The 16,255-nt window shown below is 41.6% G+C and overlaps 1 protein-coding gene across 1 annotated transcript in view; it reads right to left on the bottom strand.

Annotated features, from left to right (window-relative positions):
* Nucleotides 1-16,255, bottom strand: part of suclg2 (succinate-CoA ligase GDP-forming subunit beta) — a 134,174-nt gene that overhangs the window by 59,056 nt on the left and 58,863 nt on the right. The window contains exons 4-9 of the mRNA XM_033627189.2: nucleotides 15,433-15,523; nucleotides 12,787-12,939; nucleotides 11,024-11,113; nucleotides 9,427-9,523; nucleotides 1,505-1,666; nucleotides 136-278 (exon numbers count right to left, since the gene is read on the bottom strand). Of these exons, the coding sequence (XP_033483080.1) occupies nucleotides 136-278; nucleotides 1,505-1,666; nucleotides 9,427-9,523; nucleotides 11,024-11,113; nucleotides 12,787-12,939; nucleotides 15,433-15,523 (736 nt within the window). The remainder of the gene's footprint in view (nucleotides 1-135; nucleotides 279-1,504; nucleotides 1,667-9,426; nucleotides 9,524-11,023; nucleotides 11,114-12,786; nucleotides 12,940-15,432; nucleotides 15,524-16,255) is intronic.

The raw sequence follows: 16,255 nt of genomic DNA on the forward strand, positions 1-16,255 counted from the left end.
CCTTTTTTTAAGAAGCAACTCTGACTTTTCTTTGAAGTCGTGCTTTAAAATAAGAGACCAATCTGGCTCATGTGCCGAACTGTTAACAATCAGGCTTCACAAGAAAAAAAGACAGAATCACTTGATTGTTCCTACCTTTGGGTCAGCAGTCAGCAGCTTAAAGGCCTCGTACACCTGCCTCTCTTTGACTCCTCCCCCGAGGTCAAGGAAGTTAGCTGGCTTTCCTCCGTGCAGGTCAATGATGTCACACGTGGCCATGGCCAAACCGGCTCCATTCACTGTAAAAAATGTGCTGTCACGTCAGTTCAATTAATAATGTGTACTAAAATATAGAGGATAACTAAATAGTAGACTCAAGTAGGTAATGGTACTGTAACCTTATAATGACCTAATGAATTTATTAAGCGTAATGAAGTTATATCTGACCATTAAGTTCAGGCTAGAGCCCAGAAATTGAAACAAAAGTCCCTGAGAGGAAAGTGTGATGCCAGCAGCCATGAGTTAATTAAAGTACTATTACCGCCGCCGAAGGAAAGATGACATGTACTGTACGAACACCCACAAAGGAATCCAGCAGTAAATTATCTACCAAAGAAGAGCAAACAGCTGAGAAAAAATGTCAAACTTAAAAAGTGAATTGGTTGGAAATCTTCTAATCAGGAATATTCAATGCTTCAAGTCGAGCAACACAGAGAAAACTTGATTAGGACTCGACTCCCGACTTCAGAGAAAGGAGCGTTGATTAAAAGAGGCTCTGCTGCGCTTTTTTGCGGCCGGTGTCATCATTTAGCCAACTGCCGGCGCGGCCACCCTGCTGAGTTGTGCAGGAGCCAAGTGCACAAAAAAAAATGTCTTACCTCATTTGGTTTAGCCAAGCTGAACTTGTGTCCTGGCAAGCTCCCCAACCGAGGTCTCAATAAAAGGGAAATTCACTTTAACAGCTGTCACTTTGGTGGCTTACAGAGCTCTCAAGGAAGCTGCAGGGCCTTAAAAGCTGTTGTTACTTTAAGAGAGGCTGGGAGCTGGGGATGCAGAATGTGTGTGTGTATGTGTGCACGTGTGCATGGGGGGGGTTGGGGGTAGTGCTAACAGACATCTAATGTGTTTATGAGGCTACGGGGTAAGACGAGAGAGCACCTGTTAGTGCTGCTGTACACTGTAAAAGCTTTGATTTATGACAAGAGAGGGGGCCTTTAATGAGAATGCTAACAATCTGGCTCACTGGAGACTTTCTGGGCGGATTATAGCTAATTAGAACGCATTGGTTACGGCAGCATTCCTTCTGGAGTCCACGGAAAGCTGCTTGTAATGTGGACTGGTGGAGAGCCCAGGCTGCCTTTACTTTGACTAAGTTTTAACTGTGTCCGAGTTTTTCACTTATGTGACTTAAGAGACACATTAAAGCCTTATGCCAGGAGGGGTTTGCTTATGGGAGAAATCATTTAATGGTGTGTGTGTGCGTGTGCGCAGGAATGAGTTCCATTTCAGGGTTTTGTTTCCATACCAAAGCAGGCAATATTTCCGTCCAGTCCGATATATTTGAGGTCCCACTTGGCTGCCTCCATCTCTGTGGGGTCGCTCTCAGTCATGTCGTCCATGGCGAACACGGCTTTCTGACGGAACTCGGCGTTGTCGTCGAAGTTGATCTTTGCATCAAAGCAAACCACTGGAGGGATGAGGAGATGACAAAGACAGAGTTAGGAATGAAGACGGCAGCAGAGGAAGCACAAAAGTGAGAAGGAGGGAGGTGGCAGGCGAGGGGAAGAAGGAAGAGAAGGACGACTTCAGATGTAAAAAGCCAGCTAATTATCATTTCTAAAACCTGAAATTAATGAACTGAGGGGTGTCCCCTCGGCCTACTGGTCTTAATTATTTCAAAGGTTGGCTCACGAAGGCTTGTGTTTCTGACACTGCCTCTAAGGGACAGACCATTATAGTAAATGGACATTTCCTTCAGACTTCAAAGAGAGTGCATTTCAAAGAGGCTGCACTCATGAAGCTACCTGGAAAAAATAGCAGCCAATAAATTAGTCAAAGGGCTTTTTGTACACACGGCAACACTTAAATAGTGACTGGAACTTTAAAGGTCTAGTGTGCAAGATTTAGGGGCATCTATTGGCAGACGTTGAATATACATGATTATTTTATTAGTTTCCTTTAGTGTATAATCACCTGAAAATAAGAACTGTGGTGTTTTCATTACCTTAGAATGAGCTGTTTATGTCTACATGCGGAGGGGGTCCTCTTTCACAGAGTCTGCCATGTTGTTTCTACAGTAGCTCACAACGGACAAATCAAGCACCGGCTCTAGATCAGACCATTTGTGTTTACTGTATGTGTTTTTGCGTTTTCATGTCAGCCAATGTAGTTCTACATGCTTGGCACATGGGAGGAGTTTCAGTTGGCTGCAATCTGCATTCTTACAGCTAGATGCCACTAAATCCTACACACTAGACCTTAAAAGTAAAAGGCCAAGTATATTCATTCTCTTTTTTTCACTGAGATATAAGGCTTTGACACACTGTGACAAAAAAGAACAACAAAACAACACAAACGCCTGCAACTATTTTGCATCAAACTGTCCCTACCTCCAACAGCGTCAATTTACTGAAGTTGCAACACTCAATAAAAAGTTTTGCACTGGCACTGATGCGAATTCGCAACAACTACCAGTATCCTATTGAGGGAGAGCAGCACCTAGCAGTTTGTCGGGGGTAGGTTGTTGTGTGTGAGTTTGATTGCAGCGAAATGTTCTGAGTGAATTTCCTCTCATAAACAGCTATATAATGTGAATGTTTATGGCTTTTATTGTGAAAGGTAAGAGCTGAAGGAGTTTTTCTGGTATGCCCTGCCTTTGTCAAGGTTGAAAGGAGTAATAAAGGTCGCTGTCTTGATCCAGACTACGGCTTCAGTTGTATAGGCACAAAAAGACTGGTTGATGCCTTTATTCGCACCGTAGAAAGCTCAGAAAAATTGACCTTAATAAAATAAAAAAAGTAGGTGCTTTTTCACTGTGTAACATTTGTGTTTTGTGTGGAAGTGCCCCTCACAAAAGCAACAGTTCAAAAAAATATATATAGATGTTGATACCACTGTCATTTGTCAGTGTTGTCTGTACAGTAAATATGTAGCTGGAGCCAGCAGTCAGTTAGCTTGGCTTAGCATAAAGACTGTATGGGGAAACACCAACCTCAGCTCTGTCAAAAGGTAACAAAATAGGCCTACCAACAAATCTAAAGTGTAGTAACTTAAGCGTCATGTCATGTCTGTTACATGTAAAACCGTCATATTCCAGTTTTTAAGGGCAAGGCCCAGTGAGACTCGTCTTGTCATTGCCATTGGAAGGTACATTAGGTGCAGCACATTAACTCGCGTAAAATGGCAACCATTTCACCCTAGTTCCAGTCTGTGTGCTCAGCTAAGCTAACCAACTACTGGTCCTGGTTTCAATTTTTTCAAAGCGATATGAGAGTGGTATCAATCTGTCCACCTAACTCTGAGCAAGAAAGCAGATAAAATGTTGAACTATTCATTTAAAGAAATTAAATCCCAGCTCATTTTAAGCACGCTGGGATCTGTTTTTAAATTTCTCTTTTTGACATCAGTAATTTCTCAAACTTTCAGGACTATTATGGAACTGTCTGTTGCTATTTATGTCTATCAAACCTTCAGCACCAACTTTTCTACTGAAAAGCACACTGCAGGTAAACAGACAGCCAGATATGTAAGAGTGAGAAAAGGTAACAAAATGTGGAAACATGGGAATTGGCTTTGAGAGTGACAAGCACACAGAGAAACACAAACTAAACACGTAAACAGACACAGGGTACATGCAGCAGGCACGCTCTCCTGGGACTAAGGAGTCAACATACTGTGTCCTCCAGGTAAAGTTGCACTCCCACTACACAATTCCTTTTGTTTTTGTTTTGACACATCTATTATTGCAGTCCATCTACAAAATGAATTCAGCTATTACAAAATGAGACAAAAAAATACAAATTTTCCACCCTTGAGAAATTTTCCCTTTCCGATACACGTCTGTTGAGTGCCTCCCGGAAAATAGCAGCACTCCCTTGTGACATGTGAACAAATCGAACCAGAGAATGGGTTGATTTTAATGTGAGGCTTGTCTACAAAGCCTGCCTCAATCACAGCCACTGCTTCTTCCTGCTGGTAGAAAAGGAAACTCATACCTCTCAGTGAAAATTTACCGTTTGAAAGGAGTCATTTTATTCATTAATATTCATAAGAAATCATGAAACAACAAACTTCCCTTGTCAATCTTTGATAAAGCATACTTTGAACAAGAATCTGTTGTCGAGGAGACTAAATAACATCAAAGAAGTGATGCATCTTCAGCGTGTTGTAATACGTCTCGATAGGACACATCACAGTCAATCTGTGTTCGGTGCCATAGACAAGACAATCACTCTTATTTCTTTGGGAGAAAACAAAGTTCAGTACAAGTTCAATGAAAGCAGCAGCACAACAGCTTGAATATGCTACGTGACTATGTATAATGTGTCTCTCATCTGAATGATGGGCACCTGAAATGTTTACCTGCTAACCTCCACTTGTGTCATGTTGTGCAATTTATTGTGTTAAGTGACACTGAGGGAGGGAAATTTACACATGTCTCTTTTTTCCTGGGGAATTCAAGTGTTTTCATCTATCAGGGAACACTTAAGAAAGGGAGACAGAGAAACACATGTACAGACTGTAGAAACTGGACTGAGGCAGGCTTTGAGCTCACAGATTGAAGCTGGACCCGTAGCTATATTTAAGATCTGAATCTCCATGCAAACTATAAAGCCTTGTTCCCACCCGGCAGTCTGATCTAGTTCAGTTTGTTACACATTAGAGTCGTTATTTTTGGGTTTCCATTGTCAAAACTAGCGTGTGGTACTGACAAAACCTCTCCATTCCATCTAGTTTTTTCATTACCCAGATGTTGGGGTTACCAACTGTAGCAAACTGATGGGAAACTAAAAGATGGCGCTAGAAATACTACAGCTCATTGAGAGAATCATCACTTTTGCTTGACAAGGACTCAGTTCACAAGCCCACCACTTTTAAATAGCCTATTGATTGTGACAGAGACTCCAAACACTCCAGCCTGTTCTTTTTGTTCTAAAAACAGCAGCGCGCATCCCCATTCTGTGGATGATCACCAAAGTGCAGATGTTCCTCTGCACTTTGGTGAAGAGGACATAGAGTGAGAGCTGGGTGTAGCAGTGAGTAAAAACCCCTCATACATTTATCAGCAGAGGAGATGCAAAACAGATCAGGGTTTGGGTACGGTAAGGTTCTCAGGGTATGATACCAAAAGTGTTATTTGACACAAAAGGAACTTGGTGTTGGCTCCGAATTACAGAATCGCCCCCAAAGAGAAAGCTGTTTAGGATCAGCTCTTCCAGCTGTTTTTGGAGACAATTTAAAAAAGCATGCCATGAATGTTGTACTCAGAGTTACATTTAAAGGTCCAGTGTGTCGGATTTAGGGAGACATATTCTCAGAAACGTAATATAATACAATAAGTATGTTGTCTTTATTGTGTAATCACCTGAAAATAGGAACTATTTTGTTTATTACCTTAGAATGAGCTATTTACATCTACATTAGACTCACAAGTCAGTCTAGACACTTTGCTTAACTAAAGACTGATGACTTTCTCCCTGAGTCTGTGTTTAGATGGGCGGATACAATTTCAGAGTTTAAAAAAACTCCCTATGTTGCAGAACCAATAGTAAATCCGCACGGCGGTCCTTCGGTGGCTCACTGAACTCTTGTGCTTGTAAACATAGTCCGACTAGAAACACGTGTAGCGGTACAAAATGGCTCAAGTCGCTGTAAGTCCTTCATTTCCACAATCTTGTGGACTGAGCACACGTTTGATGAAATGGAGTCAAATCTCTCGGCATCCATTTCCAATCTCTCTGTGTGTTTGTTGCCTTGCGGACGAGAAAAGGGGAGCGCACATTTCCGGGAGGGCGTGTCCTTTTCAAAAATGCAAGAGCCGTTGCTTTGTTGCCGGCCGTTTTCGCCGGTGTGTTAAACACACTTTAGAAAGGAGTGTCCCCAGACTATCAGAAGGCGGAGATCTCTGATTGTCTGGTGGCGAGACTACATCTACATAAGGGGTAGGGTTGGGCGATATGTTAAAAATTTCCAACTGGCCGGGTTCCACCGGCTGCAAACAGCGTCACGTCAAGCGTCTTGTTTACTGTTTGCTGAGCCATGATAGTTAAAGCATTTTCCACCTAAGTTATTACATATATTTGAGTTATCTACAAGTTTACTGTACTGTTTGTCATCTACTCGCTTTCAAATGTCCGCCACGGACATTTACACAATGTCACGGATAAACATGGGTAAATGCATGAAAAAAAAATCACATCACATAGGCTATAACCTCTGATAATGGTTTATTCATTTAAAAACACATTGTGCTCGTTTAGCACACTATTTCATGTAGTTTATATCTGCTGGAGGGTCGCGTAGGGGAGCGTAGCGCGACAAAAATAGAAGAGCCGTGTAAAATAGAGAGTTGTCGTGGCGCTCCCGTTGCCGGTGGAGCCGCTGTAATAGATTAACGGGGGGCGAGCTGCTACGGGACTCGCGCTGCAGACGTGTCGCGCCGCTGACGTGCCCGGCGGACCCCGGACGTAACTTTAAGCTCCGCCATCACTGATGTGGTTTGTGAAAGACTTGTCGGAAATCAGTGTAAAGCTGCCAGTTCCAATATGCACACACTCTGAATTGTGCTCTACATAGTAATTATGGACTAGCCTATATGTACCGAGTTGAATTCTGTGGAGACAGACCATTAATTTAGCAAAATACACGCCCATATTCGACCATAAATGCTCAATGCAAAGCACCTCATGAATGCTGATGCATATAAATAAGCCTGTTAATCAGTGGGTCTTTACAGTGAATCATGGCAACAACTCCTGATAATCAGTGGTATCCCCGACCCTGGGATATCACTTGAATTTATTTAAGTTTGTTATGGTGAACTTGACCTGCATTATGATTAGGACTCATTAGGATGATGAGGATATGGAGTTTAATAACTGTCAGTGGCTTTATTTCTAGACTTTGCTAATTTACACAATCCATATGGTGGTGAAGATGTAAGTAAGGTGACTGGAGTAGGCAAAGTATGTGTGGTAGCAACGGCCATGTCTCGAGTCACTGCAGCAATTTTAAACTCAAAAACTATATGAAAACTTAAATCGTACTTGGTGAAATATATTTACAGTATTAGATGATATCACTGAACTCTGTTGACGCTCTGTTTTGCAATTATTTAACACTATTTGATGTTCAAAGGCTGTGGTGCACTTCCCAGCTGACCATATGGTGTGTCTGGCCCTCTCTGTGCTCTGGGGATGGGAATGGTGATGGTGAGACAGCACTGATGAAATAGAGATTTGAGTTGTCTTATAATTTTTACAACTGAAACGTGTTTGTCGAAAAGTTCTGGCTCAATACCAAAAGTACAATAAAACACTGAGGCTGGTCTGAATAGTTATGATAAGGTGGATCTGTAAGTAACGTGAAATTAAGTGAAATTTAATGTGTGAGGGACACCATTGTACATATAATGACTCCTCTCACATTTAATTTCTACAATCTGGCTTCAATTAACCACCTCACCACCTGCATTGCCAATTTCCCCTGTCTAAAATGTTCATACGCAACTTTTGTTTGGGAAGTGTCGACGCCTCTTTCTGGCATCATTTGTGTGTACACAGTAGCTATAAATGTGACTCTTGTGTTTTGTAGAGGAGGAGACCTCTGGGAATAATTCAGCTCCCAGTAAAAACCCCCTGAACAATGAACACTGAAGGAATTCAAACCGGGAATTCAGGCTTGGCACATGGGCGACGTTTCAGCTGATTGCAATTTGCAGTCCTCACCACTAGATGCCACTATATCCTACACACTGCTACTTTAAGAGACCAAATACAATACAAATCTAATAATATGTTTTGGACAATTCATGTGGGAAAGTTTGAAATGACAAGTGACAACTCTGGAATTGTTTTTAATGCGGTACAACTGAGAGTCTGTCACTTGTTAAAAAAAGGCCAACTACCAATTTAGACCTCCATTAATCTTACATTACTACCACTGTTTTACACAGCCTTTCCAGCATAATAATGACGAGCCGACAGTCTGTATTTAGACTTCAGCCTCACTGTGGCAATTTCTATTTGTACAAAGAGCTGACGGACAATAGGGACATCTTGATATCTTGACTCCACAATAAATATGTCCTCAATCTAATTACTTAAAAGTTAATTTCAAAGGACTAAACATATACGCTAGGGTGTGTTACTATAGAGACAGTGAACTGAGGATGATTATCTCCTGACCTTTTCATTTATTTTCTATTCAGAAACACTGAATTTCTCGCTCATACTAAAGGAGCTCCAGGTTAGTGTGCCTAAGTATTTTTGGTTCAGCTCATTGTTAAAAATCAGAATAAGGTAGATTTTCAACTGAAGGATCCAAGAGAAAACAGATCTTTTACGACACAAAACGGTGGGTGAATAGTGCGATAATTCTAACACTTACATAATGTTGAATGGGGTATTACTCTGATTTACCAACTCTTTCTATACTAAAATGGCAGGGTGGCTGGGTTTATCTAGAGCTGCTCATTTTTAACAACAGAAGTTAAGCAATACAGCTTTTTTTAGATTTTGCTGCTGAGGAGTTGAACTAACTATAATAAAAATAAAGCAATCAAAAACACTGTTATTGCTGAAATGAAAACCAATTCAATTTTAGGTATTTCAATGACTTTTAAGGCCTGATATACAGTATGTCATTTAAAGCATGCAGCTTATCAGATTTTCTTTTTTTTTTTAAATATTCATAGATTATCCCTAAGTGGTTACTCTTTGACGACCGTAGAATAAATGAAGGATGTTGCTGCTGCTGTAATTGCTCATTGGAGTTCCTCATTACTAGTTGATGATAGACTGTGCGCCTTTAGTTAATCATCAGCAACTAGGACTCATCAACAAACATCAACATGCTATGAATATGGAAATCTCAACTCCCTGAAGCCATTTGGAATTTGATCCAAACAAAGTCATGCCGACAAGAAACTGACGTCAATGTGTTGCAATTACACTTCACATTCTTAAATGCATTCAGACCCGAGGATATGGTGTGCCACAGTCACAGTGATTAATAGGTGGCTGCATGTTGCTGCAAAAAATGCTCTGTATTTAAAGCGTTGAAATATTGCAGATATTTGACGTGATCTGGGGACAGTTAATGACACACATGCAGAGTCATGCAAAGACACATGCACACATATAGACAGAGGCCAAGTCAACACACACACACACACACAGACAGGCGCACACACACACAAAGACAGGCATTTTCCACGATACAAGGTACCTTGTCCTTCGGGAGTCTCTCCGAGAGGATTGACTTCGACTTGAGTGGCGTCGACTTTCAGGAACAGATCATAGAGCCTCTTAATCTGATCTGCTGCCTGTGAAGTCCACATAGGACAGTAATTACCGCATGGTTCGGCTCTGAGCAGCCGGCCCCGCCAAGGCCACTCAGCCTCCCACACAGGCTACATAAAACACGGCAAATCACCTTCAACATCACACTGTCTGAGTTTGTTTTGCATGAATATGTGTGTCTCTGTATTGAAAGGGAATATTTTTCTCTTATTTTTTTTCCAAAAGGTGACAACTGGCAAATAGGACATGCATTGCAGCACATACAAATGTAGTTTCACATATATATCATTATAACCTGGCTGTAGCTTTTTTTTTTACATGTAGGATTGATATTTACAGTCTATGGACAAAAGATGAATGCAGCCAGTCAACAAAGCAACATAGAAATGCCACAACACTTAAATCATCACTGTCAAAATCTCCATTTTAAAAGCACTTCAATTGATCTCTGTATTGCTGCAACTGTTCTTTAGTAATGAAGACAGCTTGACACAGCATTGAAAGACTTCTAAATGCACAGCTCCAGACAAAGTCCACCAAGCTCACTTACTTTTCTCCTGTCTCACACACACACAATCAGTGTAGGCACACTCTTGCATCTACACAAAGATCCTGTCATCCCATAGCTCATTCAAGACGGTAAAGGTGTTAAAAGAAGAGGAGCTGTAATTATCTCTGAATTAAACAGTCTGGCAGCTGACTCGCAGCAGCATACTGACAATGCAGAAACTTAACCAATCACTTTCTATTTCTCCCCTTGCCTGTTTAAAATCAATGCCCATTCAGTATCCTGCAAAAAAAAGGATCGCATCCACTTCGATGCAACCAAAGCTCAAACATTCTTGACTTTTAGTTTGCTTTTCTGCAGATTCACTTGGCTGACTTATACGTATTCCATGTGCTAAGATTCTGAGCTAATCTGATTTCTCATGCCATGGTGCCTGTGGTAAAGAAAACAAATTAATGATCTGATGCCAAGAGACAAATGGCTTTGAAATGAACTCTATATCAAAGCACACATACTCATTCTGAATGTGAACCTCGGGTGTTTCTGTACTGTTCTTCCCTGGCCTCTTTTTACTAGCTAATGCTGCCTGAGCAACATTTGTAAAACTTGAGATGACAAGAGAAAATGTTTGTTCGCTGTCCTCAAAATTATAGGTTGCCCATTGTGACGAGTTTCGTTTCTTACTGGATGATTCACTCACAAAATCAATGTGAGACATGTTCTATCAGATGATGGTTCCATTAGTGATGTCAGCTCCCTCAGCCTGGCACAGCGCTGTGCTGTGCGTCACTGCCAGATATATGACAATAGACCACCTGGCAAGTGAGCCTAGTGTAATGACACTTCACAACTTGCCTCCAGAAAACTAATAATAGCCAAAGTTTGGTGTGTTTGTCAATGAGGATTCATCTGTCTGTGCATATGGGCGTGTGTGTGTGTGTGTGTGTGTGTGCATTGTAGATTTTTCTGCCTCTTCTTTGCATTGTGTCTTTAAAGCCTTCAGTGCACCCATTACCTGTCTCTGCAGAGGTCCTTTGAAACCCAAATTAGCTGCCATGCGGAGTGCCTGGTCGTCTCGCACGCCTTCAAATATATCTATGACTTCCTATAGGATTTTGCAGAGAGAGAGAGAGAAAGAAAGGAGGGAAGGAAACAAATGGAGAAATGGAGTGAAAGAGAACAAGAGGCTCAAATGCTGGGCTATAATTTGACACAAAGCGGATGCTCATATTAAACTGCAGACATCATAATTAAGTAGTGGCAAGCTGCCAGACATCGAGAAAAGAGACTTGGGGCTGAGACGCTGGATTTATGATCATCAGACTCCTGTATCCTTGACTTCAGATAGCGAGAAGCTCGCTTATCAACTTTTTTTTTTTTCCATAGGTATAAAAATGGATGAAGGATTTCAGTGTGCACAGTCGTGAAGACAGTGAGTCTAAAACTGCTGCTGTCATTAGCTGGTGTGCACCTATTCTGTACAAACTAGGTCTGGACCATATAGATTTTAATGAGATGTTTGAGGGGCTATCATGTGTGTTAGATAAGCAACACCACAGCTGTGTATCGCACATACAATCTGAAATCTCCGGTGGAAATAATGAATGATATAAATCTCAGCTGTATCTTCACAATCTGCTCCAACATCTGCAGACAATAGTGAAAGGAGGATATACAACAACAGGAAATAGAGGCAAACTCCATCTGTATTACTTAAATTGTACATCTGTTATCAGTGACAAGGACCTGTTGCCAAGTAGCCGAGTGACTACACTGGATTCAAGTTGTGTATATGAAATCTCATTAGTAGCAATTTATAGCACAGAAGGCTGTGTATCTGTTCATGTTACGCTTTAGAGAATTGCTATATGTGTGCATCATGTTCAGCTGTTGCAGTGTGCACGCAGGCAGGACAATACATTTAACTGAATTAGCAGGAAATATAAACTGAGAACTCCATCTGAGAGGGCTGCTAAAGAATCCAGCCCTGGCATGGTTTAAAGTTAGTCAGATCTTTAAGAAACAATGATGAGGGTTCCAAGAGTGCTGGACAGGATCAATTAATTTGAACCTCTTCATTGTTTTTTGAGGCAGATATGTTTTAATTTTGATTGGGTTAGGTGCCGAAGTCTGTAATTTGGTACCGACCAAATTATGACTCTACTACCAAGTACCAATTCATGTTAAATCCATTGGTGCCAAACTCAGCACCCGAAAGTGCATCTAGGTGAGAAAGCCAGGCTTAGATAAAAGGTGGAGGTGCTGCAAAGCACCCCGAGACTGGGAAGCCGGCCACGGAGCTCTGAGGCCGGTGTTGCAGCTCTTTAACTTCAGACAAGAGACAGAAGCACCGCCAAGCTGGGATGCCAAAGCTCCATAGTAAATCTGTTGGCTTCCTAGTGATCCAAAACTTTTGCTGCAGTAAGGATATGTCACAATAGTTTTGTCGTCTGGTCTTTTTCCTTTTCAATATAATTTTGGTAATAGCCTTTTATCACTGGTAGATGAGCAGACACGCAAACACACACACGAAACTGACAGACAGAAGATTAGCTCAACGTGCAGAGGAGCAGCATTGCTTTTTAGTCAACCAAGTCAGCCCTGCAGCTTTCTTAAAAAAATCCCATCTTTGTTATTACACAGGAAGTTAAGCACTAAAAAAGTATGACCGGACCAAATTACAGGTACCGGTATTGTTTCAAACGTGAACAGTACCCTAGTTTTCCTATTCTTCTCATTTGATATTGTAGTGATGGTTATAAGCCACAAATCACATACCTTAAAGATGAGTTCTGGCGAGTTGGCGGCTACCTCCTCAATATCCATACCCCCCTGGGGGCTGCCTACCATGACAGGACCATTACAGGCGCGGTCCATCAGGATGGCAAAGTAGGTCTCCCTGCTAATGTCCAGGGCCTCAGCAACCATCACCTGGATATGGCACAGCAGAGGAAAGAGGGGCTAATGGAAGAAAGAGTACCTACTACAGCTCTAATGAAAATACCTTTTGATTTTTCTTGATGTTCCCCTGGTAGACTTAAATTTTTACATTACAATGATTACATCTTTAAAAATGTCCATGATATTCAACACTAGATTAAACACAATGACACAGGCAAATAAGCAGGGTCCACTGATTGGCAGAATCTACGAAGCATAGCTCTGAGAAAATCTTTTATGCTGTGAATAAGAGAAAGGGAGGCAAATAGAGAGCAAGGTAACTCAGAGCCTGGCAGACAAGCAGAAAGAGGAAGCAAGCGAGAGGCTCATTTGGAAAAGAGAAAGAAAAAACCTGATAGGAAACTATCAGTTGTGTGGCAGTTAATGGGCTGCAGGTTTTTGGATGAAGTGTTTGTTTGAACATGCACAGCCCTTATGTTCTGTCTCCACCCTGTCGCCCAGCAAATGAGGATGGATGGTCTTCTCTACCCTCCATGTTCACAGACAGCACTCCTATCTCCTTGTCCAAATGTTGTCTTCTCCAGTCGCTCAAATGCTCTCTTAAGTTCCCTGTTGTTCGACTCGTGGCTTGATTCTTCACTCAAACTAAACATATTCCATTCCAACTGTCTCGGTCTTTGCTTTCCCCCTAAAACACTCGTTTTAGCCTCCTACGTTCTTCTCCACAGCCATCTTTTACACTCCCTGTCTCATCTGCCCTTCTCTTCTCATCCTTCTATCTGTGCCATGACAGCAAATCCATGTAGATGGTGAAGTGCTGTCCCGTTCCCTGTGGTGTGCTCTGCTCTGTGGTGCAGCATGGGTTGAGGGTTGACGTGAGCTCCATTGAGGGGTTGACAGCTAAACTCTGGCTGTCATCTGACAGACCAGGTTGTGACTACACCATTACTGTACTTAGGGATGTCCCGAACCAATCTCAAAAATCTGTATCAGGACCGATTAAGGCATTTTGTAATGATCAGGACTGGCTATGTTGAGCTGTAAAGAGTTTGTTACGGTCCTTTGTTTTACGCCAGCTGTAACACAGGTGTTCTTACTTGCAAAGATTTTATTCACAGCTGTGCAAAGAGTGCAGCCGTCTTTAACTCCACAACTGTCTGAGCCCTGCCAGCGGTGAAACACCACACACCATAAACAACAGCAAAATGCAATGTTTATGTCATTTACCGAAATTTTAAACACTCATTTCAGCTCAGTGAGAGTCTTGTGTTTTACCTTACTTCATCTCTGGTGCATGATATTTCACTGTAGGCTGAGGAGAGACAGACAGTGGACTGTCACACTCACCACATCACTGCAATTGAGACAAAAGCTACAAGCCAATAGGAGTAGGCTAATAAATTAATAAAATGTCAATAGTTAATTTAATAATTAATGTAGGGTCAGATGTTCAGATAACGAACATAAACGCAGCAAACACTGGAGAATAGTCTCTTAAAGGGACAGAGAAAGTCCCTCGAGACAGTGACAAGGCCAAAAAGATTAAAGAGTGGATTTGTTATTTTATACTTTATTTTATTAACAAAAAAAAAAAAAAAAAAAAAAAAGCACTAAGGAATTGCTTGGATGCATTTTTTTTCTTTGATCATACATATATATTGGATTTCTAATTACTTAAGGGTACCTGTAGTGTGCACTGTGCAGCAGGATCACTTGACTGGTACATCTCTAACTGTACTCGATCCTTTAGGTCAGTCAATGGCTGCTCTTGCCTGGTCTGATTTCAGTGCCCATGCTGAAAGAGGATGCTTTCAGTAAGACTATATGATGGCCAATTGGAGGTCACGTCTCTTCTCGCCCACATCTAATTCAACTTTTGTCAGTTTATGTTGTTGTTTGTTTACCTTCTCCTCTGCCTCTGAGACATGGAGTTCATTGTGAGCTTGTGGACTTCCTGGTCCGCAGGTGCTTTCTATAAAAATGACAAGTGTAATACTCATTTGATTCGACCTAAACTCTGCAACAGGAGTAGGAGGAGAGGTTAGGTGGAACAGGGGGGTAGCAGGGGTAAAGGGAGATGGGGAGAGATGAAGAAAGAAAGCGGGGGACCCACACACAAGCTACAGACTCAAAAGGCTTCATCACCTGGCAATGTCTGTTTTGAGGAGGTACTGCATGCAGCAAGCGAGTAGAGAAAATGATATTCCTGCTTGTTAGTGGCACATAGAAACAGTTGTTTACCAAACACTTTAAATTCACAGTGGGCCCAGTTCAATTTATGCAATGAGCCATAACACCAGCCAGCGCAAACCCACAGTAAACAACAGTGGAAGGCTACTATTTAGACCTAGTGGAAGAAAAAAACACAAAAACCATAGAGCCAGACTGCCTTCACAGTCATTAATTTTACAGAACTGCATTACTGGACTCAAAATGCCTTGAAATGAGGTCAGGAAAAAAAAAAAACACAAAAAGAAAAAGCAAAGTATATCTTTCTTTCCTTCAGTCTGTGCAGCGGCTCACCGTTTTCACTTTCACTCCATCTTTTGGTGTCTGTTTGGTAGTCAGGTTGAAACCCAGCATCTTATTGGCCAGTTCACCAACCACAGCAGGGCTAAAGGAGAGAGGTTACAAGTCAAACAGTGTTCTTATTCTAAACAACAGTCTTAATTTAAAAAAACAAAAACAAAAATCACTGAAAAGCACACACTTACAAGATGAAAGATGAGAAAAGCAGGTGAACCTGACAGATGAATCAGTATTTCTTTATCTCTCCGGAGTTTTGTTCAGCTGAAGAGAGATATGCCTCAGCACTTTCTGGGCATTAATGTAACATATTCTGACAAAGCACAGTTTTTGGATACACTTTGGTACATCTACACATCGCTGTGAATGAACCTCTGCTTGTACTGCGTGCCGGGGCTGCTTCTGAAAGCCTGCTCTGGTTTTGTTAGTGAATAAAAATGAAGCTGGGGTTGTACTCATCTTTTGATGGATGAGAGGAAGGTGAACTGTGCACTCATGTCACTGTCTGGGGACACTGAACTTCAGCATATCTCACTTTGAGAAAGTTTCCGGCCATTCCGAACCCTGAAGTAGGGTGACGATGATACATATCTGGGACAATCGTCATAAATCACCTTTTTTGCCTTTAAGGCGGCAGGGAGTGGTGGGTACCTTTATTGAAACGATAGCACTGTTTTAGTCCTGGAAACTTGGCAGAAGGAAATGCAGCGCCTGAGCAAAGAAAAATCCTTTCAAGTTGCTGTTTAGCCTTTTGAAAAATGCACACAATTCTGGAGTGAGCCTTTACTGAAGGAATACACTCATCACACTTTGTAACTCT

Source organism: Epinephelus lanceolatus, chromosome 1 (genome assembly GCF_041903045.1).
Source record: "Epinephelus lanceolatus isolate andai-2023 chromosome 1, ASM4190304v1, whole genome shotgun sequence".
Lineage (NCBI taxonomy): Eukaryota > Metazoa > Chordata > Actinopteri > Perciformes > Serranidae > Epinephelus > Epinephelus lanceolatus.